Source organism: Coregonus lavaretus (genome assembly GCF_964263955.1).
Source record: "Coregonus lavaretus genome assembly, chromosome: 32".
NCBI lineage: Eukaryota > Metazoa > Chordata > Actinopteri > Salmoniformes > Salmonidae > Coregonus > Coregonus lavaretus.
Window position 1 is genome coordinate 21669527 of NC_140019.1, and position 26004 is coordinate 21695530.

A 26004-nucleotide genomic window follows, 5' to 3' on the forward strand; every position below is an offset into this window, starting at 1 on the left:
TCTCTCTCTCTCTCTCTCTCTCTCTCTCTCTCTCTCTCTCTCTCTCTCTGTCTCTCGCTCTCTCTGTCTCTTTCTCTCTGTCTCGCTCTCTGTATGTCTCTCTCCCTCTCCCCTCCCCCTCCCCCTCTCCCATTCTGTATTCTCTATGATTCCGCTGCATCCTTTGTGAGTTAGCTATGTTTTTTTCTGCAGTCAATACCCCATACCCTCCCCTGCCCGTTTGAAAAAAGTTCTGCCTTAGATCAAAACGCTGGGAAATCAGAGTTTTGCCTCCTCAGCACGGCTCCCCGGCTGGCGATCTTTGAAGGAGTATCGTTCTCTCACTGTGTTCATAGAAGACCCAGTTTCCCCAAACAACAAGACATGCAGCTTAATAGCATCCTATTCAGAGACAGAGGTTGGATGAAGAAAATGGCGGTTTGGTTAGTTATACAGGAGAACTAGAGAGTTTGAGGCTTGAAGCCACTTTGACCTTCTTTCTGACGCACACAAATACACACAGATACACATGGGGTTTCCAGATGTTTCGATTTGGGCTGTCATTATGTTGCTGCCCGTAGTCTACCTCCTCCTGTCTGTTCGGTGACAATGTTTGGGTTTTTAAATAGAACGTCCTGCTGCGCTCTTTGATGCAGTGCTGTTTGTGTTAATGAACAGCGCTCCCCAAGAGACACAACAGCGTTCCTCCTCTCCTCAGTATTGATTGAGCTTGCTGTGTCTGGCCCCTGTTGGGATTTACAGTAGAGCACTTAGCCTACATGTGGCGCACCCATAATAAGGTAACCTAGTACAAAATAATTCCCACTCTTTAGTATTTTTCAGGCATGTTTCTTGAAGATATAGGGAAGGAAAGAGGGAAAGAAGGAGGGAAGTGAGTCATGACCACTTTCATGTGCTGAATGCAGGGGTGCTAACTGCCTGGCCACCACAGGCAAATTATGTATTGTCTGATCTCTTTTTCCTAGAAATGCTATCTAGCAGGTATTTTGTTTCTTAATGTTTTGATCGATTGCCCTAACCCTAGCATATTCCACCGTTTTTGTTCACTTTACAGCAATGCACTTTTTCGGCCTCAACTGGCAACTTCAAGAAACAGAAAACAAACCGGCGTTTGAGAACGGAGGGGGGAAGGCTTTTCCCACTCAACCAAGCATAGTGACAGTACTCTCAGCTGACTATGGTAAGGACCTTAACAAACCTATACCATATTTATATAGCCCTTTACAGTGAGGGAAAAAAGTATTTGATCCCCTGCTGATTTTGTACGTTTGCCCACTGACAAAGACATGATCAGTCTATAATTTTAATGGTAGGTTTATTTGAACAGTGAGAGACAGAATAACAACAAAAAATTCCAGACAATTGCATGTCAAAAATGTTATAAAAATTGATTTGCATTTTAATGAGGGAAATAAGTATTTGACCCCTCTGCAAAACATGACTTAGTACTTGGTGGCAAAACCCTTATTGGCAATCACAGAGGTCAGACGTTTCTTGTAGTTGGCCACCAGGTTTGCACACATCTCAGGAGGGATTTTGTCCCACTCCTCTTTGCAGATCTTCTCCAAGTCATTAAGGTTTCGAGCCTGATGTTTGGCAATTCGAACCTTCAGCTCCCTCCACAGATTTTCTATGGGATTAAGGTCTGGAGACTGGCTAGGCCACTCCAGGACCTTAATGTGCTTCTTCTTGAGCCACTCCTTTGTTGCCTTGGCCGTAAGTTTTGGGTCATTGTCATGCTGGAATACCCATCCACGACCCATTTTCAATGCCCTGGCTGAGGGAAGGAGGTTCTCACCCAATATTTGACGGTACATGGCCCTGTCCATCGTCCCTTTGATGCGGTGAAGTTGTCCTGTCCCTTTAGCAGAAAAACACCCCCAAAGCATAATGTTTCCACCTCCATGTTTGACGGTGGGGATGGTGTTCTTGGGGTCATAGGCAGCATTCCTCCTCCTCCAAACATTGCGAGTTGAGTTGATGGCAAAGAGGTCGATTTTGGTCTCATCTGACCACAACACTTTCACCCAGTTCTCCTCTGAATCATTCAGATGTTCATTGTCAAACTTCAGACGGGCCTGTATATGTGCTTTCTTGAGCAGGGGGACCTTGCGGGCGCTGCAGGATTTCAGTCCTTCACAGCGTAGTGTGTTACCAATTGTTTACTTGGTGACTATGGTCCCAGCTGCCTTGAGATCATTGACAAGATCCTCCTGTGTAGTTCTGGGCTGATTCCTCACCGTTCTCATGATCATTGCAACTCCACGAGGTGAGATCTTGCATGGAGCCCCAGGCTGAGGGAGATTGACAGTTCTTTTGTGTTTCTTCCATTTGCGAATAATCGCACCAACAGTTGTCACCTTCTCACCAAGCTGCTTGGCGATGGTCTTGTAGCCCATTCCAGCCTTGTGTAGGTCTACAGTCTTGTCCCTGACATCCTTGGAGAGCTCTTTGGTCTTGGCCATGGTGGAGAGTTTGGAATCTGATTAATTGATTGCTTCTGTGGACAGGTGTCTTTTATACAGGTAACAAGCTGAGATTAGGAGCACTCCCTTTAAGAGTGTGCTCCTAATCTCAGCTCGTTACCTGTATAAAAGACACCTGGGAGCCAGAAATCTTTCTGATTGAGAGGGGATCAAATACTTATTTCCCTCATTAAAATGCAAATCAATTTATAACATTTTTGACATGCGTTTTTCTGAATTTTTGTTGTTGTTATTCTGGCTCTCACTGTTCAAATAAACATACCATTACAATTATAGACTGATCATTTCTTTGTCAGTGGGCAAACGTACAAAATCAGCAGGGGATCAAATACTTTTTTCCCTCACTGTACCTACTTCTTATATCTGTGGAGTACATTTGGGGAAGGAACACAACATATTTCTGATTATGTTTGTAGCCTTTAATTGCAGTGGATGCTTGTTTGTTTGTCCATTTTGCTTTGTGAATGTTATGTTATGCTCAGCACAAAAATGGTCCCAGACTGTAGACTAGCCTATACTTTAGGTACCTTCTGAATTCTAATCGACAGAGTCCAAACAGCTTTATCACATTCAGCCTTTACCAAACAAAAACTCTGGAGGTCCCATTGTAAGAAAAACATTTATCCTAAGTGATTTCTGAAATAAATATCAGGCAAAAACGCTTTCAACATGGTATCACTTGGTGTACAGTAACTAGGGCATTTAGCGTTTCATGAGAGAATGACTCATGTTTAAGTGGGTTTCTTTGCTGCTAACCATTTAAAAGCATCACTTCCCTGTCCTGTTGGTTTGTTACTGTACCAGGTAAGGAATCAGCTAGTACATTTAGATCCTAGACATTTAGCAGTGAATCACCAGTACCACACAAAAGATAGAGAAATCAACGGTGAAGATCAAAAAGGCCCGCACACTCTTTAAGCTCCCAATTCACTGCTTTATTGACTACGTTACGATCCAAAACGGATCTTCGCCAGGTCAAAATATATATAATAATCAATGGTGAAACAATCTGTTCCAGTCTCATAATGGATCAATCAGCTAGGGTCTATTTGAGTGGGAATAAAGACATTTATATTATTAACTGTACCAGGAAATAGAAATACCTGGAACAACTGAAGCTGTCTGGTATTTCCATGTTTGACTGACCTAATGAGCAAGACTCATATCTATGAGGGCCCGGGATACATACTGGGCTGGACCTAATGAACAAGACTCATATCTACAGTATGAGGGCCAGGGATATAGACTGGGAGTCATGTGTCTGTATAATTAAGCAATAAGGCCCGAGGGGGTGTGGTATATGGACAATATACCACGGCTAAGGGCTGTTCTTATGTACGACGCAACGAGGAGTACCGCCCTTAGCCGTGGAATATTGGCCATACTGTATATCACAAACTCCCGAGGTGCCTTATTGCTAGTATAAACTGTTTACCAACGTAATTAGAGCAGTAAAAATACGTGTTTTTTCATACCCGTGGTATACGGTCTGATATACCACGGCTGTCAGCCAATCAGCATTCAGGCCTCGAACCACCCAGTTTATAATTTTATTTAAATCAAGGTGATATTGAGAAATTGTATTATTTTGTCGAAAATGGCATCAATGCAGATGAGAACTGTATACAACTGTGGTAAGCTTGTATAGACCTCACAAAATGTCAATCTAGCTTCATCTCAGTGTTCTCTTTTTCTCCCCTCCAGGCAGAACTGGTGCGGTCCATCAGGAGAACAACTCCATTGACACTGGGCAAGTGGAAGTGGGCCGGAGGGTAGGTCAGGGAATACCGCCGGGGGTGTTCTGGCGTTCTCGGCTGGCTATGGAGCAGCCACGCTTCCTCAAGTTTAACATCTCTGTTCAGAAGAATGCACTGGTTGGGGCCTATGGGAGGAAGGGTCTGCCACCATCTCACACCCAGGTAAATGATACATCAGCTGGGTAGGATGTAAAAATCTGACTGGATGATTGAAATCCAATGCCATGCTCATAATATTCCTCTTTTCAGTCTTATTTTTCCAAACTAAAGTGTTTGGTGACGTGTCCCAAGCCAAATAATTGTATTTGTAGCACTGTTCATCAGTGGAATGACCGGATTCTAATACTTAAAGGGGTCATGACCACTCAGTGGCTGGGTCTTCCACCAAATCGGTGCCTTTTGAGAAGTGTAACTTTGAATTTCACTTATTGTAACATTCTGTCATAAAGAGCACAGGGTTGACCGTAACAGGGTCGACCATAACAGGGTTGAAGATTTCATCTTAAATCAGCCATAAATACTCTTGTGACAGGGGGAATGGAAGCTTGTTGTGTGCAACACGGAGTGGCAATTGAATGCAAGCTTCAGGGTTGACCTTAAAATGAGGACAGACATAAATTAATCACTACACACAAAATAAATAATAATCTTCAGAAATGACTTTGTCAAAGCAACAAAATAACTAGGGCAATGATGGTGAAAACATGGAGAAATTTGGGGGTTAGTGGATTAAAATCTTCCTAGAAGTGACGGGGGGGCACTTTGGCACTTTAGCAAGCCTTAAAAAAGATTGATTGAATTTTCCATGTGGTCTATATTAAAGGGCACTTCATTTAAAATATCAAATGCATAAAATATCAAAGGGACACAAAGGGTACTATTTTTGTAGAATGACCTGGCTATTTTCCACTTCACTCTAGAGCAAAATATTTCAGCTTCACCTTCTTGACATTCTCTGACTTGACTTGATGAAGAAGAGCCTCTTTCGTTTGCCGTAAATTTGCCAGGGAGATAAATTGATGTGTTTACTTAACTTAGCATGAAAGACCCCAATGAGACCACAATGAGAGATATTGACCGTTGGTTACATTCACAGCTTGAGGAGAGGAACAACTTTAAAGTGTGTCACCCATCGTGCAAAATAAAATAAAAAAACTCAATTTGTTAGTAAGTGTCTTACTCTGCATGTTTCATCAATTTTCTACAACTAGGTTTTGTGAAGAAATTATCAACATTAGTTTGAATTCCCAACTATAGCTAATAATTATTTGTGGTTCATCGGCTGGCCTGGCTAGGCTTGGCCTCTTGTCCATTATTATTTGCTCCTATTGTTAGATTGAGATAAGCCTTTGCCAAGTAATCAAGATGTACACACTGGCCTGGGAATAAAGGAATGGTTGGGTTCTGGACTTGTATTACTTGGCCCCCTGGCCACCAACACAAAACAGCCTACATCCACAGGTCAATATCTCTTCTCTGCCTCTCAGCTCCTCTCAAAAGGGTTTAAACCACTGAGTGTTGACTTCTCTCACTCTTACTTTAATGCTTTATTTCCTATCCATACTGAGTCCCCTGGAGGTCCCATTTCCGATACTAAATCCTTTTTTAATGTGCCCTTTTCTTCTTTCAACACCCTGTGTCGTGTTCATTTGTGTGAATGAAACACTGTTAGCATACAGAATGAAAAGGAATCCTTGAAAACTCAAATTTACTTTGACTCAATTAAATTGTGGATAGCTCCTTTAATGTCAAATTAGAAGAAAAAAAATTAACAGAGATTTTCCCTCTGTGCACCTGGAACTACAGAATGTTACCGTTATTGTAAATGTTTTATCATATGTCGCACATCATAAATGTATGTCATGAAGTGACCAATTAATTGGTCCCAACTGACCTCTGCTTGACCTTTCTTCAGTATGACTTTGTGGAGCTGCTGGATGGCAGCAGGCTCATCGCCAAAGAGATGTGGGCTCCCACGGCGCCGGAGACCAGGGGGCGGATGGAGCGCCAGGTCAGCCTCCACCAAGCTGGCTTCATCCAGTATCTGGACTCTGGGGTGTGGCATCTGGCCTTCTACAATGATGGGAAGAGCCCGGAGACAGTATCATACAACACCATCATCCTGGGTAAGCATAACATGGAAATAATGTAGAAAATGTATATAGAAATGGATGAGGTGAGTATTTTCAATTATATCGAATTTCTGGAAAAGGCACTTGGAGGACTTTTTCCCCACTAAGAGAATAACTGGGTAGTTGGCAGGCCAGATTAACATATACATACATGAATCAAGAATTTAAACTGCATCTATAGACTATATGATGCAAGAAAAATGTGTTGTTGGGCTGATGGCTTTGTGAATTGTGTTATGCATATTTTACATCTCTACATTACAGGAATATCACTATCCCTTAGGACTGCCTTCTCATTGTTGTGCTGGCTCAGGAATTGTACTGTGGGAAAACTGAAAACAGGCTGAGTTAATGTTTTGCCTTAGGGAATTCCGTCGATACTTTTCTAAAGATATGAAGTTATCGACATCCGAGGTCAAAATTGCCCGGATCTGTTGAAACTGACAGCCTAGTAGTGTACATCCAATACAAGTCTTCAAAAGCAATAAAAACTAAAAAGTTTGCCCTCTTAACACAATCAAAAGGAGCCCCCAGCCTTGTGGGAGTGCCCTTTATGAGCGCTGGTCTGTTGAACGAACACAAGACGTGTCAGTGGGATATGTCAGATTAACTTCAACTCAGAGAGAGGATTTACAAAGATTGATTCCGTTGCTTGTGTGGGCATGATCAGTCATTCAAGTGAGATTTTCTGATGGAGAAAGAAATGTCAAAGAACTAGAAATGCACTGTGAAATTTAAAATGTTCGAGATGGGTTGCGTTCGAGATGGGCAAGATGGCATGGGAGTTGTCCGGCTACAGCAAACAGGTGATATGGAAGCTTAAACATGGTATATCATTCTTGCAGATGAGAGAAACACACATACCAACATAGAGTAGTAAGTGTTTCCCAACCCTGGTCCTCCAGTTCCCCCAAAGTACACATTTTAATGTAACCCTGGTCCTCCAGTTTCCCCAACAGTACACATTTTAGTCTAACCCTGGTCCTCCAGTACCCCCAACAGTACACATTTTAGTGTAAGCCTGGTCCTCCAGTACCCCCAACAGTACACATTTTAGTGTAACCCTGGACAAGCACACCTGATTCAACCTCTCAACTAATCATCAAGCCTCAACGAGGTGTGTTTGTCCAGGGCTACAACAAAAATCTGTACTGTTGGGGGTACTCGAGGACTAGGGTTGGGAAACACTGCAATAAGCGAATGTGGCTGTGTGGAAATGTAAGATGGCATAGTATGTGACATCATAGCAGTGATATGAAATCCAATCCAATCATATGTGTTGATATGGATAGTGTTGATATTGATATTGTGTTGATATTGATAATGTGTTGATATTGATTTTGATAATGTGTTGATATATATTGATATTGTGTTGATATTGATATTGATAATGTGTTGATATATAGATTGATATTGCTATTGTGTTGATATTGATAATGTGTTGATATTGATCATGTGTTGATATTGATATTGATAATGTGTTGATATTGATAATGTGTTGATATTGATAATGTGTTGATATTGATAGGGTGTTGATGTTGATAATGTGTTGATATATATTGGATGATTTAATGAAATGGTATATGCAGGGATTAAAATAATTATTTTCTTAAATTTGAATATATATAAAGGACTGGAATGTACAAAATGATCCTCTTTCCCTAAAAGCATGATGGTCATGACTTTTCTTACATGAAAGGAGAGGTTAACTTGGCCCCAGACAATCAATCTGAGATTGACTTAAATTTCAGTCATGGGATTATTTTTTGCTTTAACCCCTGTATATGTGGTATGCACATTTTAGAGGTGTGATATCTCGATCTTGTGCAAGAACATCTGACAGAAAAAAATTATGAACTTGTATGCCATGCCAGTAACCAGGTTTCTATCCAACCATTTCATGCGGATTAATTACCTGACACATGAAAAAAGTCACGACCGGGCTGCTAAAAACAGGAAATGTCAGTATAATTTCTTAAATGTCGACAATTTGTTCGTTACGGTGGTGGAAAAAGTACCCAATTGTCATACTTGAGTAAAAGTAAAGATACGTTAATAGAAAATGACTCAAGTAAAAGTGAAAGTTACCCAGTAAAATACTACTTGAGTAAAAGTCTAAAAGTATTTGGTTTTAAATATACTTAAGTATCAAAAGTAAATGTAATTGATACAATGTACTTAAGTATCAAAAGTAAAAGTATAAATCATTTCAAATTCCTTAAATTGCGCAAACCAGATGGCACGATTTTCTTGTTTTTTAAATTTACGGATAGCCAGGGGCACACTCCAACACTCAGACATAATTTACAAATGAAGCATTTGTGTTTAGTGAATCTGCCAGATCAGGTAGTAGGGATGACCAGGGATGTTCTCTTGATAAGTGTCACAACTTCCTCCGAAGCTGCCTCCTCTCCTTGTTCGGGCAGGCTTCGGCGTTCGTTGTCACCGGCCTTCTAGCCACTGCCGCTCCTCATCTCATCATTCCATTTGTTTTGTCTTGTTTATTACATACACCTGGTTCATATCCCCTCATCAGTACCTGTATAAGTGTTCCCTCTGCCCCCTTTTCTTTGTGTGTGATTGTTTATTGTGGAGGTTAGATTAGCTCGGTGGAGCTCTTTGTATGTTCTATCGCTGGGATATTTCACACTTGTGCCTTGTTGTTTCCAGTGCGCCTGATTTCCGCACTGGAATGTTTGACGCATTGCTGCGTACTTCTGTGTTTTCGGAATAAACCTTTCAATCTGTGATTTACTCTCCTGCGCCTGGCACCTTCAAAATCACTCACCACAATAAGTGCGTGAAATGGACAATTTTCCTGTCCTGCTAAGCATTCAAAATGTGACAAGTACTTTTGGGGTCAGGGGAAATGTATGGAGTAAAAAGTACATGCTTTTCTTTAGGAATGTAGTGAAGTAAATGTAAAAGTTGTCAAAAATAAAAATATTATAGTAAAGTACATATACCAAAAAAAAACTACTTAAGTAGTACTTGAAAGTATTTTTACTTAAGTACTTTACACCACTGGTTCGTTAGACATGGTGGGATCTTTTTGTGTCGGTAAAATTAATTATGCGAGAAATGGTGGTGGAAACGCCTTTATGTGCAAATATTTATATAATTGGAAAGGGAAACGAAAGGGGGGATACCTAGTCTGAATGCATTCAACTGAAATGTGTCTACCGCATTTAACCCAACCCCTCTGAATCAGAGAGGTGCGGGGGGCTGCCTTAATCGACACCCACGTCTTCGGTGCCCAGTTAACCATAATATCGAAGTAAATTTGGAGTCACGCGATTATATGTTGTGTGGTCCTCCCACTACGACTCGGGAAACCATACAGTTTATTAGGCTACAGATGAAATAAATTATGATGAACTTCAAATGGTGATGAAAGTACCCAGTGATGAGCTTGATGCTCCTTTCCAATAAATATCAAGGGTCTTATTCTGGTGACATGATGATCGATGCTTGGCTGCCGTTTGACAAATAAACATAATCCATAATAATCTCATCATGTAGGCTATCCTACCCGCACTGTATCTGCAAGCTGTTGAATAGAGCGCACATGCCAAGACCAGAGTGGGCACAATTGCTATGTAACACAAAAAAATGTGTGACGAAACCATAGGTAGAGTTGAAAATCCGATGGAAACCCATTTAACTTGTATTTTTATTTGGTACATGGGAATTTAACAGCAAAAGTTATTTTTAATTGCACTACGTCATCACGTATAGACATTTATCCGCAACAAGTCAGTTTGATAGAAACACATCTCTGGTGGGAAAATGTGCATATTTTTATTTGGATTTTTGAATATTTGCATGAAAATCTGTCACCAATTGGATGGAATCCTAGCTAGTGTCACCATAGCAGGTGTAATCCTAGGAAACTTTTTTTCTCCCAACAGAGTCGGTTATGGAGTGCTCACACAACTGTTATGGGAATGGCGAGTGTGTGTCAGGCTCCTGCCACTGTTTCCCAGGGTTCATTGGGCCATACTGCTCAAGAGGTATCTATTGTCCAACTCCTCATTTATCTATTGATATCGCAATCAATACATGAGCATGCTTCAAAGGACAAATATTGGCTATATTTTCAGAATTGATTACCATATGCATGTCATATTTGTTCTTAGTTTAGGGTTAGGTTTAGGCATAAGGTAAGGGTTAGGTTTAGGCTAATGGTCAAGGTTAGCGCTAATGGTTCAAATCAAATATTTGGAGAGGAAGTGTTGTACTCCTGTCCTTTGTAATGTAGCATGGAAAGATAGTTACAGTGGGAAAAAAAAGTATTTAGTCAGCCACCAATTGTGCAAGTTCTCCCACTTAAAAAGATGAGAAAGGCCTGTAATTTTCATCATAGGTACAAGTCAACTATGACAGACAAAATGAGAAAGAAATATCCAGAAAATCACATTGTAGGATTTTTAATGAATTTATTTGCAAATTATGGTGGAAAATAAGTATTTGGTCACCTACAAACAAGCAAGATTTCTGGCTCTCACAGACCTGTAACTTCTTCTTTAAGAGGCTCCTCTGTCCTCCACTCATTACCTGTGTTAATGGCACCTGTTTGAACTTGTTATCAGTATAAAAGACCCCTGTCCACAACCTCAAACAGTCACACTCCAAACTCCACTATGGCCAAGACCAAAGAGCTGTCAAAGGACACCAGAAACAAAATTGTAGACCTGCACCAGGCTGGGAAGACTGAATCTGCAATAGGTAAGCAGCTTGGTTTGAAGAAATCAACTGTGGGAGCAATTATTAGGAAATGGAAGACATACAAGACCACTGATAATCTCCCTCGATCTGGGGCTCCACGCAAGATCTCATCCCGTGGGGTCAAAATGATCACAAGAACAGTGAGCAAAAATCCCAGAACCACACGGGGGGGCCTAGTGAATGACCTGCAGAGAGCTGGGACCAAAGTAACAAAGCCTACCATCAGTAACACACTACGCCGCCAGGGACTCAAATCCTGCAGTGCCAGACGTGTCCCCCTGCTTAAGCCAGTACATGTCCAGGCCCGTCTGAAGTTTGCTAGAGTGCATTTGGATGATCCAGAAGAGGATTGGGAGAATGTCATATGGTCAGATGAAACCAAAATAGAACTTTTTGGTAAAAACTCAACTCGTCGTGTTTGGAGGACAAAGAATGCTGAGTTGCATCCAAAGAACACCATACCTACTGTGAAGTATGGGGGTGGAAACATCATGCTTTGGGGCTGTTTTTCTGCAAAGGGACCAGGACGACTGATCCGTGTAAAGGAAAGAATGGATGGGGCCATGTATCGTGAGATTTTTTGTGAAAACCTCCTTCCATCAGCAAGGGCATTGAAGATGAAACATGGCTGGGTCTTTCAGCATGACAATGATCCCAAACACACCGCCCGGGCAACGAAGGAGTGGCTTCGTAAGAAGCATTTCAAGGTCCTGGAGTGGCCTAGCCAGTCTCCAGATCTCAACCCCATAGAAAATCTTTGGAGGGAGTTGAAAGTCATTGTTGCCCAGCGACAGCCCCAAAACATCACTGCTCTAGAGGAGATCTGCATGGAGGAATGGGCCAAAACACCAGCAACAGTGTGTGAAAACCTTGTGAAGACTTACAGAAAACGTTTGACATGTGTCATTGCCAACAAAGGGTATATAACAAAGTATTGAGAAACTTTTGTTATTGACCAAATACTTATTTTCCACCATAATTTGCAAATAAATTCATTAAAAATCCTACAATATGATTTTCTGGATTTTTTTTCTCAGTTTGTCTGTCATAGTTGACGTGTACCTATGATGGAAATTACAGGCCTCTCTCATCTTTTTAAGTGGGAGAACTTGCACAATAGGTGGCTGAATAAATACTTTTTTCCCCCACTGTATGTGTTGATTTAAGGTTGTATCAACTCTGCAGCTACGTATACAATGGACTAATATACAGTAGCAGTCAAAAGTTTGGACACACCTACTCATTCAAGGGTTTTTATTTATGTATACTATTTTCTACAGTGTAGAATAATAGTGAAGACATCAAACTATGAAATAACACATATGGAATCATGTGGGAACCAAACAAGTGTTAAACAAATCAAAATATATTTTAGATTTTAGATTCTTCAAAAGTAGCCACCCCTTTGCCTTGATGACAGCTTTGCACACTCTTGGCATTCTTTCAACCAGCTTCATGAGGAATGCTTTTCCAACAGTCTTGAAGGAGTTCCCACATATGCTGAGCACTTGTTGGCTGCTTTTCCTTCACTCTGCAGTCCAACTCATCCCAAACCATCTCAATTGGGTTGCGGTCGGGTGATTGTGGAGGCCAGGTCATCTGATCCAGCACTCCATCAATCTCCTTGGTCAAATAGCCCTTACACAGCCTGGAGGTGTGTTTTGGGTCATTGTCCTGTTGAAAAACAAATGATAGTCCCACTAAGCGCAAACCAGATGGGATGGTATATCTCTGCAGAATGCTGTGGTAGCCATTCTGGTTAAGTGTGCCTTGAATTCTAAATAAATTATTGACAGTGTCACCAGCAAAGCACCCCCACACCATCACACGTCCTCCTCCATGCATCACGGTGGGAACCACACATGCAGAGATCACCCATTCACCTACTCTGCGTCTCACAAAGACACAGCTGTTGGAACCAAAAATCTCAAATTTGGACTCATCAGACCAAAGGACAGATTTCCATCAGTCTCATTGCTCGTGTTTCTTGGCCAAAGTAAGTTTCTTATTATTATTATTGGTGTCCTTTAGTAGTGGTTTCTTTGCAGCAATTCGACCATGAAGGCCTGATTCACGCAGTCTCCTCTGAACAGTTGATGTTGAGATGTGTCTGTTACTTGAACTCTGTGAAGCATTTATTTGGGCTGCAATCTGAGGTGCAATTAACTCTAATGAACTTATCCTCTGCAGCAGAGGTAACTCTGGGTCTTCCTTTCCTGTGGCGGTCCTCATGAGAGCCAGTTTCATCATAGCGCTTGATGGTTTTTGCAACTGCACTTGAAGAAACTTGAAAAGTTCTTGAAATGTTCCGTATTGACTGACCTCCATGTCTTAAAGCAATGATGGACTGTCGTTTCTCTTTGCTTATTTGAGCTGTTCTTGCCGTAATATGGACTTGGTCTTTTACCAAATAGGGCTATCGTCTGTATACCACCCCTACCTTGTCACAACACAATTGATTGGCTTAAACGCATTAAGAAAGAAAGAAATTCCACAAATTAACTTTTAACAAGGCACACCTGTTAATTAAAATGCATTCCAGGTGACTACCTCATGAAGCTGGTTGAGAGAATGCCAAGAGTGTGCAAAGCTGTCATCAAGGCAAAGGGTGGCTACTTTGAAGAATCTAAAATCTTTGTTTAACACTTGTTTGGTTACTACATGATTCCATATGTTATTTCATAGTTTTGATGTCTTCACTATTATTCTTCAATGTTGAAAATAGTAAAAAAAATTATAAAAACCCTTGAATGAGTAGGTGTGTCCAAACTTTTGACTTGTACTGTACTTTACAAGAAATTGTCATATATACTGTTGAGTAACATTGTTTCTTCCCACCATAGCTGCCTGTCCCATCCTATGCAGTGGCAATGGCCGGTACACTAGGGGGCACTGTCAGTGCTACAGTGGATGGAAGGGCACAGAGTGTGACGTGCCTACTACCCAGTGTGTGGACCCCCAATGTGGCGGCCATGGGATCTGTGTGACGGGCAACTGTGTGTGTAATGCCGGCCACAAGGGAAGCAACTGTCACCAAGGTACACCACAAGGATATGTATTGTCACCATTCAAATTCCCCAGCCTGTTTGCGATGTATACAGTACTTATACAACTGAAACAATAGCTCTGTTCAACTTCACCAAGCAGATAATTCCTTTTGTTCCTCCGTCGATACTCTGCATGCATTAACTCCCTCCAACCATTTAGCCACAACAGCTATGGATTGGAATTGATTCTGAATTGTCCATCCAATGTGATTGCTTTAGTGCGCTCCCGAACAAGAACCCTTTGAGAGTCAATCTCTCTCAGTCTGGGTCTATTTCTAGTTGTTATCGAAAATACTTCTCGTGATCTCCTCCACCTCTTCTCATTTTAGTCATTTAGCAGACGCTCTTATCCAGAGCGAGTTACAGTTAGTGAGTGCATACATTTTTCATACTGGACCCCCATGGAAATCGAACCCACAACCCTTGCGTTGCAAACGCCATGCTCTACCAACTGAGCTACACGAGGCCACAAAGTTGTATTTTTTAGTGATCCTATTGACATTTTAGTCATTTAGCAGACACTCTTATCCAGAGCGACTTACAATTAGTGAGTGCATAAATTTTTCATACTGGCCCCCCGTGGTAATCGAACCCACAACCCTTGCGTTGCAAGCGCCATGCTCTACCAACTGAGCTACAGGAGGGCTCAGTTGGTAGAACCCACAACCCCCTGTTCATTGATCACAATTCAGACAGAGGCAATTCACTTGTCAGATTTACATCTGCAGGTTAGTGACCTAACGTGTAAAATCTTATTGAGTCAAGGGAGTGATTAAATCAAATTTTTGGGCTCATTGTAAAGTGAATTAAGAGAGAAAGTACACAAGTGCTATTGTGGATTTATGTAGGGTTGGACAATGTTGTCAGTGGACTCAAACTGGCCATTGGGGTCTGGTTTGATGATAGTACAAGGTCTTTCCTTACAGTGCCTTCAGAAAATAGTTTTTACACATTTTGTTGTGTTGAATTTCAAATTGATCAAATTTAGATTTTTTGTCACTGGCCTACACACAATACCCCATAATGTCAAAGTGGAATTATATTTTTAAAAATGTTTACAAATTAATAAAAAATGAAAAGCTGAAATGTCTTGAGTCAAGAAGTATTCAACCCCTTTGTTATGGCAAGCCTAAATAAGTTCAGGAGTAAACATTTGCTTAACAAGTCACATAATAAATTGCATGGACTCACTCTGTGTGCAATAGTGTTTAACATGATTTTTGAATGACGACCTCACCTCTGTACCCCACATATACAATTATCTGTATGTTCCCTCAGTCGAGCAGTCAATTTCAAACACAGATTCAACCACAAAGACAAGGGATGTTTTCCAATGCCTCACAAAGAAGGGAACCTATTGAAGATGGGTAAAAATATAATAAAAAGTAGACATTGAATATTCCTTTGAGAATGGTGAAGTTATTAATCACACCTTGGATGGTATATCAATACACCCAGTCACTACAAGGATACAGGTGTCCCTCCTAACTCAATTGCCGGAGAGGAAGGAAACCGCTCAGGGATGGTGACTTTAAAACAGGTACAGAGTTTAATGGCTGTGATAGGAGAAAACTGAGGATGGATCAACAACATTGTAGTTACTCCACAATACTAACCCAAATGACAGAATAAAAAGAAAGAAGCCTGTACATAATACAAATATTTCAAAACATGCATCCTGTTTGCAATAAGGCATTAAGTAAAACTTCAAAGAAATTGGCAAAGAAATTAACTTTATGTCCTGAAAACAAAGCATTATGTTTGGGGTAAATCTAACACATCACTGAGTACCACTCTTCATATTTTCAAGCATGGTGGTGGCTGTATCATGTTATGAGTATGTTTGTCATCGGCAACGACTAGAGAGTTTTTTTAGGATAAAAATAAACAGAATAGAGCTAAGCACAGGCAAAATCCTAGAAGAAAACCTGGTTAAGTCTGCTTTCAAACAGACACTGAGAGACAAATTCACCTGTCAACAGGACAATAACCTAAAACACAAGGCTAAATCTACACTGGAGTTGCTTACCAAGATGACATTGAATGTTCCTGAGTGGCCTAGTTACAGTTTTGACTTAAAGCGGCTTGAAAATCTATGGCAAGAATTGAAAGTGTCTGTCTAGCAATGATCAACAACCAACTTGACAGAGCTTGAAGAATTTTAACAAATAATAATGTGAACATATTTTACAATCCAGGTGTGCAAAGCTCTTAGAGACTTACCCAGAAAACTCACAGCTGTAATCACTGCCAAAGGTGCTTCTACAAAGTATTGACACAGCGGTGTGAATACTTATGTCAATGAGATATTTCTGTATTTAATTTTCAATAAATGTGCTTACATTTCAAAAAAGTTTTCACTTTGTCATTATGGGGTATTGTGTGTAGATAGGTGAAAAAAAACTATTTAATCAATTTTGAATTCAAGCTGTAACACTACTAAATGTGGAATAAGTCAATGGGTGTGAATAGTTTCTGAAGGCACTGTGATGAGCACCAGATTCTTCTCAATCAGTCGCTGAGATCAATATACTGTATCAATATACTGTATGTGTTTGCTAAAAGGCTGTGCTAGTAATAAGGTGGCTATGGAGCATGTTCACGTTTAATTGTTTATTTCATGATTAAGTCATCCCATATACATTACTTTACTGCTTTCCTTTCTCTGGATTTCTCATGTTTTCACCTGGTTTCCCTAGTGGACTGTCTGGATCCGACCTGCTCGGGTCACGGAGCCTGCCACCACAGTGAATGCCACTGTAACCCGGGCTGGGGCGGAATCGGCTGTGAGATCCTGAAGAGCACGTGTCCTGAACAGTGCTCCAGCCACGGAACCTTCCACACCGAGACAGGCACCTGCGTCTGTGAGGCTAACTGGACAGGCTCCGACTGCTCTTTCGGTCAGACAACACTCTTACTTTTCATTCGGTTTAGCTTTGTGTTGTGTATGAGGAGGCACCTCCAGTAAGGAAAAGGATGATGGCCCTCCTCATTAATATGAGGAACATTTTAAACAATTAGATCATTTTCGTGTAGGTACTTTGCCAGTTTGAGGGCTCTGCTTTGGTTTTAGTAATCGGTTCCTTTGTTTAAAGGACCAGGTGATTCATGCTCAATGTCGTTCTCTAGAATGGGGTTATTTAGTTTAGTCTAATCGCAGTGCAGAATTAGTACCTGCATCTGCAGTTCACAGTTGGTGACCCAAATTGAGTACCGTCACATTGGAACCTACTGGGTTTTTAACTATCCGGAGCTAAGATTGATTAAGCTGCACGTTTACTTGACTGTGCGATTGAAATCTGAGGGGTTTTGCGTAAGAGGGTGTACTGTAAGTCTGAAATGATGGATGAGATGAAAACCTGGACTACTGGCAGGAAAAAATAATGGGAGTTTAGGGGACCAGGGAGTTTGTCTCAATTTATTCACTTTCAGACAACATCCAAAGTAAGGCCATTTGTTATTCTGTAAAACACTTTTGAAATTCAGGACAGAGTCCCTCTTTCCTGCCATGAAACATCCATTGCCGGTCGATGTTAAAAATGTTACATTGAAAGGAGTAAGGTTAGCTTAAGCAGCCGTCCAAACGTGTGTTTGCCCACCTGGGTAGTATTCAAGGTTTCTCTCTTAATTATCTCAGCAGTTAAATAAACTTTAATTAACAAGCGGCGTGGCATAGATCGACCACCCACTCTGCCATCGTGCCGGAGTCAGGGGCGTGCTAAAAGCAGATAAACACCTTTGCACTAATGAAAAATTGATTAGATTGATTCTTTGGGAGGGTAGGGGGCCCTTGGAATCGAACGATCCCCCTCCAGAGGCATGGTTAAAATTCTGGACTGTCGTCTAAGCTTAATCAGAGACCCACCAAGGTCTGTCAATCGAAGAAAAACTCCATTCAGAGGGAGATGAAAGCAACCTATTAAAACAATCCTATTGAGGTTGGAGAGGTGGTTTCGCTTGTAAGCGGAAAACAGCAAAATTAGTGAATTTTGAAACCTTGAAGTGTTAACCTCTAGGATATTCACAAGGGTGCTAGGTGGACTAGATTTGTGTTGATATCTTCTTAAACTTGCTCAAGTTCTTTTAATAGGGGTGGGGGGGCTACTTTTTCCTGTAGCCTACTTGAAGTAAGGTTTTTTCAAATCTTAGGAAGTCTGTTCTTGCTGTCTGAACGGCTGCTGTGGTGACATTTCAAAGTGTTCTGGAGCCTCTGAAGGCAATACTGGGTCAGTTCCTGTGAATAAACCATTCCCTTCATGGTTTCATGTGTTTTTCCCTCAATAATAGAATGGAGCTTTTAGTATGGTTTGTAGCATGCCAGTGACTGGAGCACTCTCCTTGGTCTCCTACTACCTGTGGATTCAGTAATGAGAGTTTCTCACCCACACCGCCTGCTGCCTGACTACATAGAGACATCTGCTTAAGTAGTTGGTCTTATGCTCTTTGTGGTCCTTGGTGACTAAAATAAGTGAGTTGACCTGCTTATTCAAAAGCCTGTCGGTCTAAAGATGTCTCAAGCTAGCCTTTTACTTCAGTCTCTTGTAAATGTTGTGGGATTTAGCATTCTGGGATCAAGCTGAAATCGTTGGGGATAACTGACGGCTAACATAAAAGCCTTGTTTAGTCTGCTCTGCCAGTTAAATAAATGAAAATGAAGCAACAAAAGACAAAACAAATTTGACAATGTGTCCTTGTCTCCCATCACATCTGGAGTGAAAAATATCAGGCTTTGTGCCTCTTTATTCAATCAATATGTAAAGATTATGATTCAGCTGTGGCAGTGTAACTAAAGTACTGACAGCAGAAAAAATTGGATTATTCACTATGTCCATACAAGTACTGTAAGAGTGAATTACTGTACACTACTATAGCACGTCTGTCCAGTGTATGACGGACCACTCTGTTTGTGGTTGTGTGTCAGAGGTGTGCACGGTGGACTGCGGCCCCCACGGAGTGTGTGTCAGTGGGACCTGTCACTGCGAGGAGGGATGGGCAGGCTCAGAGTGCGACCAGAGGGATTGTCACCCACGATGTACAGACCATGGTGTCTGCCGAGAGGGCAAATGTGACTGTCACCAGGGCTGGACCGGAGAGCACTGCACCATTGGTGAGTCGGTAGAGAACCAGTACAAAGAAGCAGGAATGTAGCAATTTATTTTCCACCAATGGTCCTTAATATGCCAAAGAGTTGCGTTCAACATTATCTTGAATGCAGTCCAAGTTGAAGAGTTTGGAAGAAATGTGCCTCCTCTCAATCTATGTTTGCATTATATAACCTTATGAAGCATAAATAAATAATTTTCCAAAGCTATAGTGATTGCATAACATACAGGTTTGACCAAGTCCACAAAATACATTCTTATACATTTTTCACTTGAATGGTGTACTACAGAGTTGGGGTTAATTCCAGTTCAATTCCTCTGTTGAATTGAGCATGAACTTTCTGCATAGAATTGCAATTCTATTCATCAAATGACAGGGGACTTACATGCTGTCTAGACCGGTCACGCACGTGCGCATGTTGATTTTGTACATCCACACCCGATGCGATCCAGACACGCATGTTGAAATATCCAACTCTGAACCAACTATATTCATTTGAGGACAGGTCGAAACACATGAAACATTAATGGACATTTAGCTAGCTAGCTTGCTGTTGCTAGCTAATTTGTCCTGGGATATAAACATTGGGTTGTTATTTTACCTGAAATCTTTTTTTTCTGGATCTTTGTAGATTTTGACCCATTTTAAGTCACACAAAATCGTGTGTTCTCTACTCCGACATTTAATCCACAGATAGAAGGGGAAACTAATCGTTTCTAGTAATCTCTCCTCCTTCAGTAGTAGTAGTAGTAGTACTCTTCTTCTTCTTCTTCTTCTTCTTCTTCTTCTGTGGACTTTAAATGTCAGTTGGCAACCAACTTTAAGGTGCATTACCACCACCAACTGGACTGGATTGTGGACCTCAGTTCATCTTTCAATCACCCACGTGGGTATATACTCCTAAAAACCAATGAGGAGATTAGAGAGGCGGGATTTGCAGCGCGTCACACGTCAAAAATAGAACCAAGTTCTATTTTAGCGCCTGGATACGCAGACGCTCGTTGACGCGCGCGATCAGTTTAGATGAAATGATTGAATAACATGTATGTGGACATTTATTTTGCAATGCTCGTGCGTTACCAATTCCATTTCACTCTCACTGTCCTTGACACCTGACATCACCATTTTCCCTTTCCCAATCCACCTGACAATGGATTTTTGATGTGATTCCAACTACATACCAAATCAAATCAAATGTGTCACATGCTCCAAATACAACAGGTGTAGACTTTACCGTGAAATGCTTTTCTTATGAGCCCTTTCCCAACAATGCACAGTTAAAGTCAATGTGCAGGGGTACGAGGTAGTTGAGGTAATATGCGGTGGTGCAGCCAGTCAAGACACTCTCAATGGTGCAGCTGTAGAACTTTTTGAGATTCTGAGGACCCATGCCAAATCTTTTCTTTATACAGTAGAATATAAATATGTTCTTTATAGAGTCCTACCGCCTATTTTACAACTCAACTAAGGGAAGGTATTGAGGGAAAAGAGGGCCAGCTAGTACTAAGGTCTTATTCAGCTTTGTCTCAATGGAATAGCCATCTCCAAGATGACAGCTTCACTGTGCCTTAATAGAGATCATGAGTGCTGTGATGTCACTTCCTCTTGACCTGTGACCCCAACTACCTCGACACTCTGCCCCAGCATATGGGCGGCAGCTAAACTGTTGGCGTGACACATCATGTACTGTTCCACCCCATGTCACAAAACCCCCTTGTGAGATCACCCTCTCGTTGAAACAGACCCCGGCTCTCCAAACTCTTGAACCCTAATTACATATTTACAAAATGTTCTCCTCATCAGCAGCTATCCCATCCAGAGAATGAAACTGACTGGTTAGAAACGAGGAGAGAGAGATGAGATTGCGCCGGGATGATTGGAGGGGTTGCATTCCTGATGTTATTAATCTCTGCCTCAATGAGAACTAAGATCCTATCCCTTTCAGCTTCTTCCTGTTTAACCCCCATCAGGAAACAAATTCCTCGCCGTAGATGCGCCCGGGATGAATAGGCAGCCATTTACCTATTCTTAACAGGAACTAGGAGCTTATTCCTTTCTTACAGGGCACTCTGAATAACTTCCATTCGCATAAAGCACCTTTAATCACATTACACGGTGAGACCTTGACGAAGGGGCTTGAATAGACTGCTTCCCTGGACCAACTATTGTCAGACACATTGCGACTCTGTTTTTGCATGGGAGTCATAGGCAACGCTCTTAATGCTTTGCTCTCCGCTTCTGTTTTTTACTTCAGTTTACTACTAAGGTGTTTCTATTCATTCAAGTGCTCCTGGGAGTTCACTGCCATGCTTTGTTCCAATGATGAAGTGGTTGAATAGCTCCTGTGTACTCTGAGGACAATAATCTACATGACTGATAGTTGAAATGTATAGGACTCTTGGATGTGTACTGGGACGACAATATGCAGAAATGCTCCTGGATGTGTGCTAAAAGGATAATAAGCTACATGACTCATGAAAATAATCACTTCCAATCCCACATGATTTTTTTCCTCGCAAATATATATATACACACTTTAGTCATTTAGCAGACGCTCTTATCTAGAGTGACTTACATTTAGTGAGTGCATACATTATTTTTTTCATACTGGCCCCCTGTGGGAAACGAACCCACAACCCTGGCGTTGCAAACACCATGCTCTACCAACTGAGCTACATCCCTGCCGGCCATTCCCCTCCCTACCCTGGGCCAATTGTGCGCCACCCCATGGGTCTCCCGGTCGCGGCCGGCTACGACAGAGCCTGGATTCAAACCTGGATCTCTAGTGGCACAGCTAGCACTGCGATGCAGTGCCTTAGACCACTGCGCCACTCGGGAGACACTATATACATATACATACATACATACATACATACATACATACATATAAATATATATACATACATATACATGACTCTTGAATGGAAAAGACGCTGATAGTTGTAGCTTCTGTATAGCTGATGTAAGAGCTAAGTGCAAAAGTTGACACTAGAATGCTATTCAGACAGCACTAAAATCACAGCATATTCATGTCCAGGCATGTGTTTATTAGTAAACAGCTGCCACCTATACAGTTATAAACTGGGTTCTTTAGATGTTCTATGTGAATGTACTGTACATTGTTATTCAATTTATGTGGAGCGTTTAATAGGCGGATGTGTGTTATTAGGAATGAAAGCATGTCATTACTGCTATGGCAACGTAGCTCATCAGGCAAGCCTGATAATTAGCTCAAGCAGATCCTTAACACACACAACTGTGAAACATTCATAGTTCAAATTAATTAGTATTTTCCTCTTCTTGCTGTCTGTGTATGTTTTCTCTGTAGTAACACTTCTATACTACTTGTTTTCTTCTCTCTCTCTCTCTCTCTCTCTCTCTCTCTCTCTCTCTCTCTCTCTCTCTCTCTCTCTCTCTCTCTCTCTCTCTCTCTCTCTCTCTCTCTCTCTCTCTCTCTCTCTCTCTCTCTCTCTCTCTCTCTCTCTCTCTCTGCCCTTCCCCTCATCATTTCTTTTATCCGACAAGCTCTGGATTCAAGAGTATCAGGTAATGTACTTTCCTGTCTTTCTCTCTCCTTCCTGTTTCGTATCAATAGCCCCAAAAAATATCATACTGAAAATGTAAACCCCCTTTAAATGGGGTAAGCAGATAACTTTACTTCCCTCAACAGTATCAGAATCACAATGTGACAACCATGCTATTTTTTTGTGCTCCACCATCAAATGTCTGTTTACACGAGAAAAATCATATTTACAAAAGTGATAACAAAATCCAAATCAGCACTGTCAGCGCTAATGACATACAAACAATATGGGCTGTACCTTAAAGGCCCAATGCAGCTGTTTTTATCCAAATATCAAATAGGTTCTGGGTAACAATTAAGTACCTTACTGTAATTCTTTTCAATTAAAGTGGTAAAAAATGAACAAAAATAGCTTCTTGGCAAAGAGCAATTTCTCAAGCAACTATATTTCTAGGACTATCTGGAAGTGGTCTGAGTGGGGAGGGGAAAACTTAAAGCTAGCTGTTATTGGCAGAAAGGTTTAGAACTCTCTTTCTTATTGGTCTATCAACTAAGTTACTGCCTGGTGATGTCAAATTTCAGGCGGTCTTTTCAAACAGCTCTTACACTAAAAGGTCATTATCATAATTTTCACAATTTCACAGTATTATTCCAACCTCATAGTGTGGAATATACACTTACAGGCCAGTTTATTAGGTACACCACCCCGTTCATGAAAATGGATTGCTCCTACAGACAGTGAGTCACGTGGCCGCGGCTTTCTATATAAAGCAGGCAGACAGGCATCGAGGCATTCAGTTACTGTTCGATTGACCGTTAGAATGGGCAAAACGAGTGAACTAAGTGACTTTGAGCGTGTTATGATCGTCGGTGGCAGGCACACTGGATCCAGTATCTCAGAAACGACTGCTCTCGTGGGCTTTTTACGCACAACAGTGTTTAGGGTTCCCCGAGAATGGTGTGACAAACAAAAACCATCTCTGGTTAAAAACAGCTCGTTGATGAGAGAGATCGAAGAGGAATGGCAAGAATTGTGCAAGCTAACATGCAGGCCACAACCAGACAAATAACGGCACAGTACAACAGTGGTGTGCAGAACGGTATCTCGGAACGCACAACTCGTCAATCCTTGTCACGACTGGGCTATTGCAGCAGACGACCACACTAGGTTCCACTCCTATCAGCTCAAAACAAGAAAAAGTGGCTCACGTGGGCACGCGATCACCAACACTGGACAGTTGAGGAGTGGTAAACATTGCCTGGTCCGACGAATCCCGGTTCCTGTTGCGTCATGCCGACGGCTGTTCTGGAGGCAAAGGGGGATCTGATCCGGTATTAGATGTACCTAATAAACTGGCCGGTGAGTGTATTCTATAATGGCGCCAAAGGAGATGGCTGCCGTTTTATGGGCTCCTAACCAATTGTGCTGTAATGTGTGTTTTTTCACGTTATTTGTAACTTATGTTGTACATAATGTTTCTGCCACCGTCTCTTATGACCGAAAAGAGCTTAATAAGTGCATCGATGACGTCGTCTCCACAGTGACCGTACGTACATACCCCAACCAGAAGCCATGGATTACAGGCAACAGCAGGACTGAGCTAAAGGGTAGAGCTATCGCTTTTAAGGAGCAGGACTCTAACCCAGACGCTTATAGGAAATCCCGCTATGCCCTCGAACCACCAAACAAGCGTCAATACAGGACTAAGGTTGAATCGTACTACACCGGCTCTGATGCTCGTCGGATGTGGCAGGGCTTGCAAACTATTACAGACTACAAAGGGAAGCACAGCCATGAGCTGCCCAGTGACACGAGCCTACCAGACGAGCTAAATCAATTCTATGCTTGCTTCGATGCAAGCAACACTGAAGCATACATGAGAGCATCAGCTGTTCCGGATGACTGTGTGATCACGCTCTCCGTAGCCAATGTGAGTAAGACCTTTAAACAGGTCAACATTCACAAGGCCGCAGGGGCCAGAGGGATTACCAGGAAGTGTACTCCGAGCATGTGCTGATCAACTGGCAAGTGTCTTCACTGACATTTTCAACCTGTCCCTGACTGAGTCTGTAATACCAACATGTTTCAAGTAGACCACCATAGTCCCTGTGCCCAAGAACATTAAGGTAACCTGCCTAAATGACTACCGACCCATAGCACTCACGTCTGTAGCCATGAAGTGCTTTGAAAGGCTGGTCATGGCTCACATCAACACCATCAACACCATTATCCCAGAAACCCTAGACCGACTCCAATTTGCCTATCGCCCCAACAGATCCACAGATGACGCAATCTCTATTGCACTCCACACTGCCCTTTCCCACCTGGACAAAAGGAACACCTACGTGAGAATATTATTCATTGACTACAGCTCAACGTTCAACACCATAGTGCCCTCAAAGCTCATCACTAAGCTAAGGACCCTGACACTAAACACCTCCCTCAGTCCCCTCCTGTACTCCCTGTTCACCCATGACTGCATGGCCAGGCACGACTCCAACACCATCATTAAGTTTGCCGACGACACAACAGTGGTAGGCCTGATCACCGACAACGATGAGACAGCCTATAGGGAGGAGGTCAGAGACCTGGCCGTGTGGTGCCAGGATAACAACCTCTCCCTCAATGTGATCAAGACAAAGGAGATGATTGTGGACTACAGGAAAAGAAGGACCAAGCACGCCCCCATTCTCATTGAAGGGGCTGTAGTGGAGCAGGTTGAGAGCTTCAAGTTCCTTGGTGTCCACATCACCAACAAACTATCATGGTCCAAACACACCAAGACAGTCGTAAAGAGGGCACGACAAAGCCTATTCCCCCTCAGGAGACTGAAAAGATTTTGCATGGGTCCTCAGATCCTCAAAAAGTTATACAGCTGCACGATCGAGAGCATCCTGACTGGTTGCATCACCGCCTGGTATGGCAACTGCTCAGCCTCCGACCGCAAGGCACTACAGAGGGTAGTGCGTACGGCCCAGTACATCACTGGGGCCAAGCTTCCTGCCATCCAGGACTTCTATACCAGGCGGTGTCAGAGAAAGGCCCCAAAAATTGTCATACTCCAGACACCCTAATCATAGACTGTTCTCTCTGCTACCGCACGGCAAGCGGTACCGGAGTGCCAAGTCTAGGTCCAAAAGGCTTCTTAACAGCTTCTACCCCCAAGACATATGACTCCTGAACAACTAATCAAATGGCTACCCAGACAGTGCTGCTACTCTCTGTTT

General features: G+C 42.0%; 1 protein-coding gene across 1 annotated transcript in view; it reads left to right on the forward strand.

Annotated features, from left to right (window-relative positions):
- The window catches only part of LOC311107897 (teneurin-3), a gene marked incomplete at its 5' end in the record, with an annotated part of 171745 nt that overhangs the window by 91429 nt on the left and 54312 nt on the right, over positions 1-26004 (forward strand). Inside the window, 8 exons of the mRNA XM_084150489.1 lie at positions 1055-1180; positions 4191-4405; positions 6159-6369; positions 10287-10388; positions 13947-14141; positions 16850-17050; positions 19072-19257; positions 22779-22799. Of these exons, the coding sequence (XP_084006615.1) occupies positions 1055-1180; positions 4191-4405; positions 6159-6369; positions 10287-10388; positions 13947-14141; positions 16850-17050; positions 19072-19257; positions 22779-22799 (1257 nt within the window). The remainder of the gene's footprint in view (positions 1-1054; positions 1181-4190; positions 4406-6158; positions 6370-10286; positions 10389-13946; positions 14142-16849; positions 17051-19071; positions 19258-22778; positions 22800-26004) is intronic.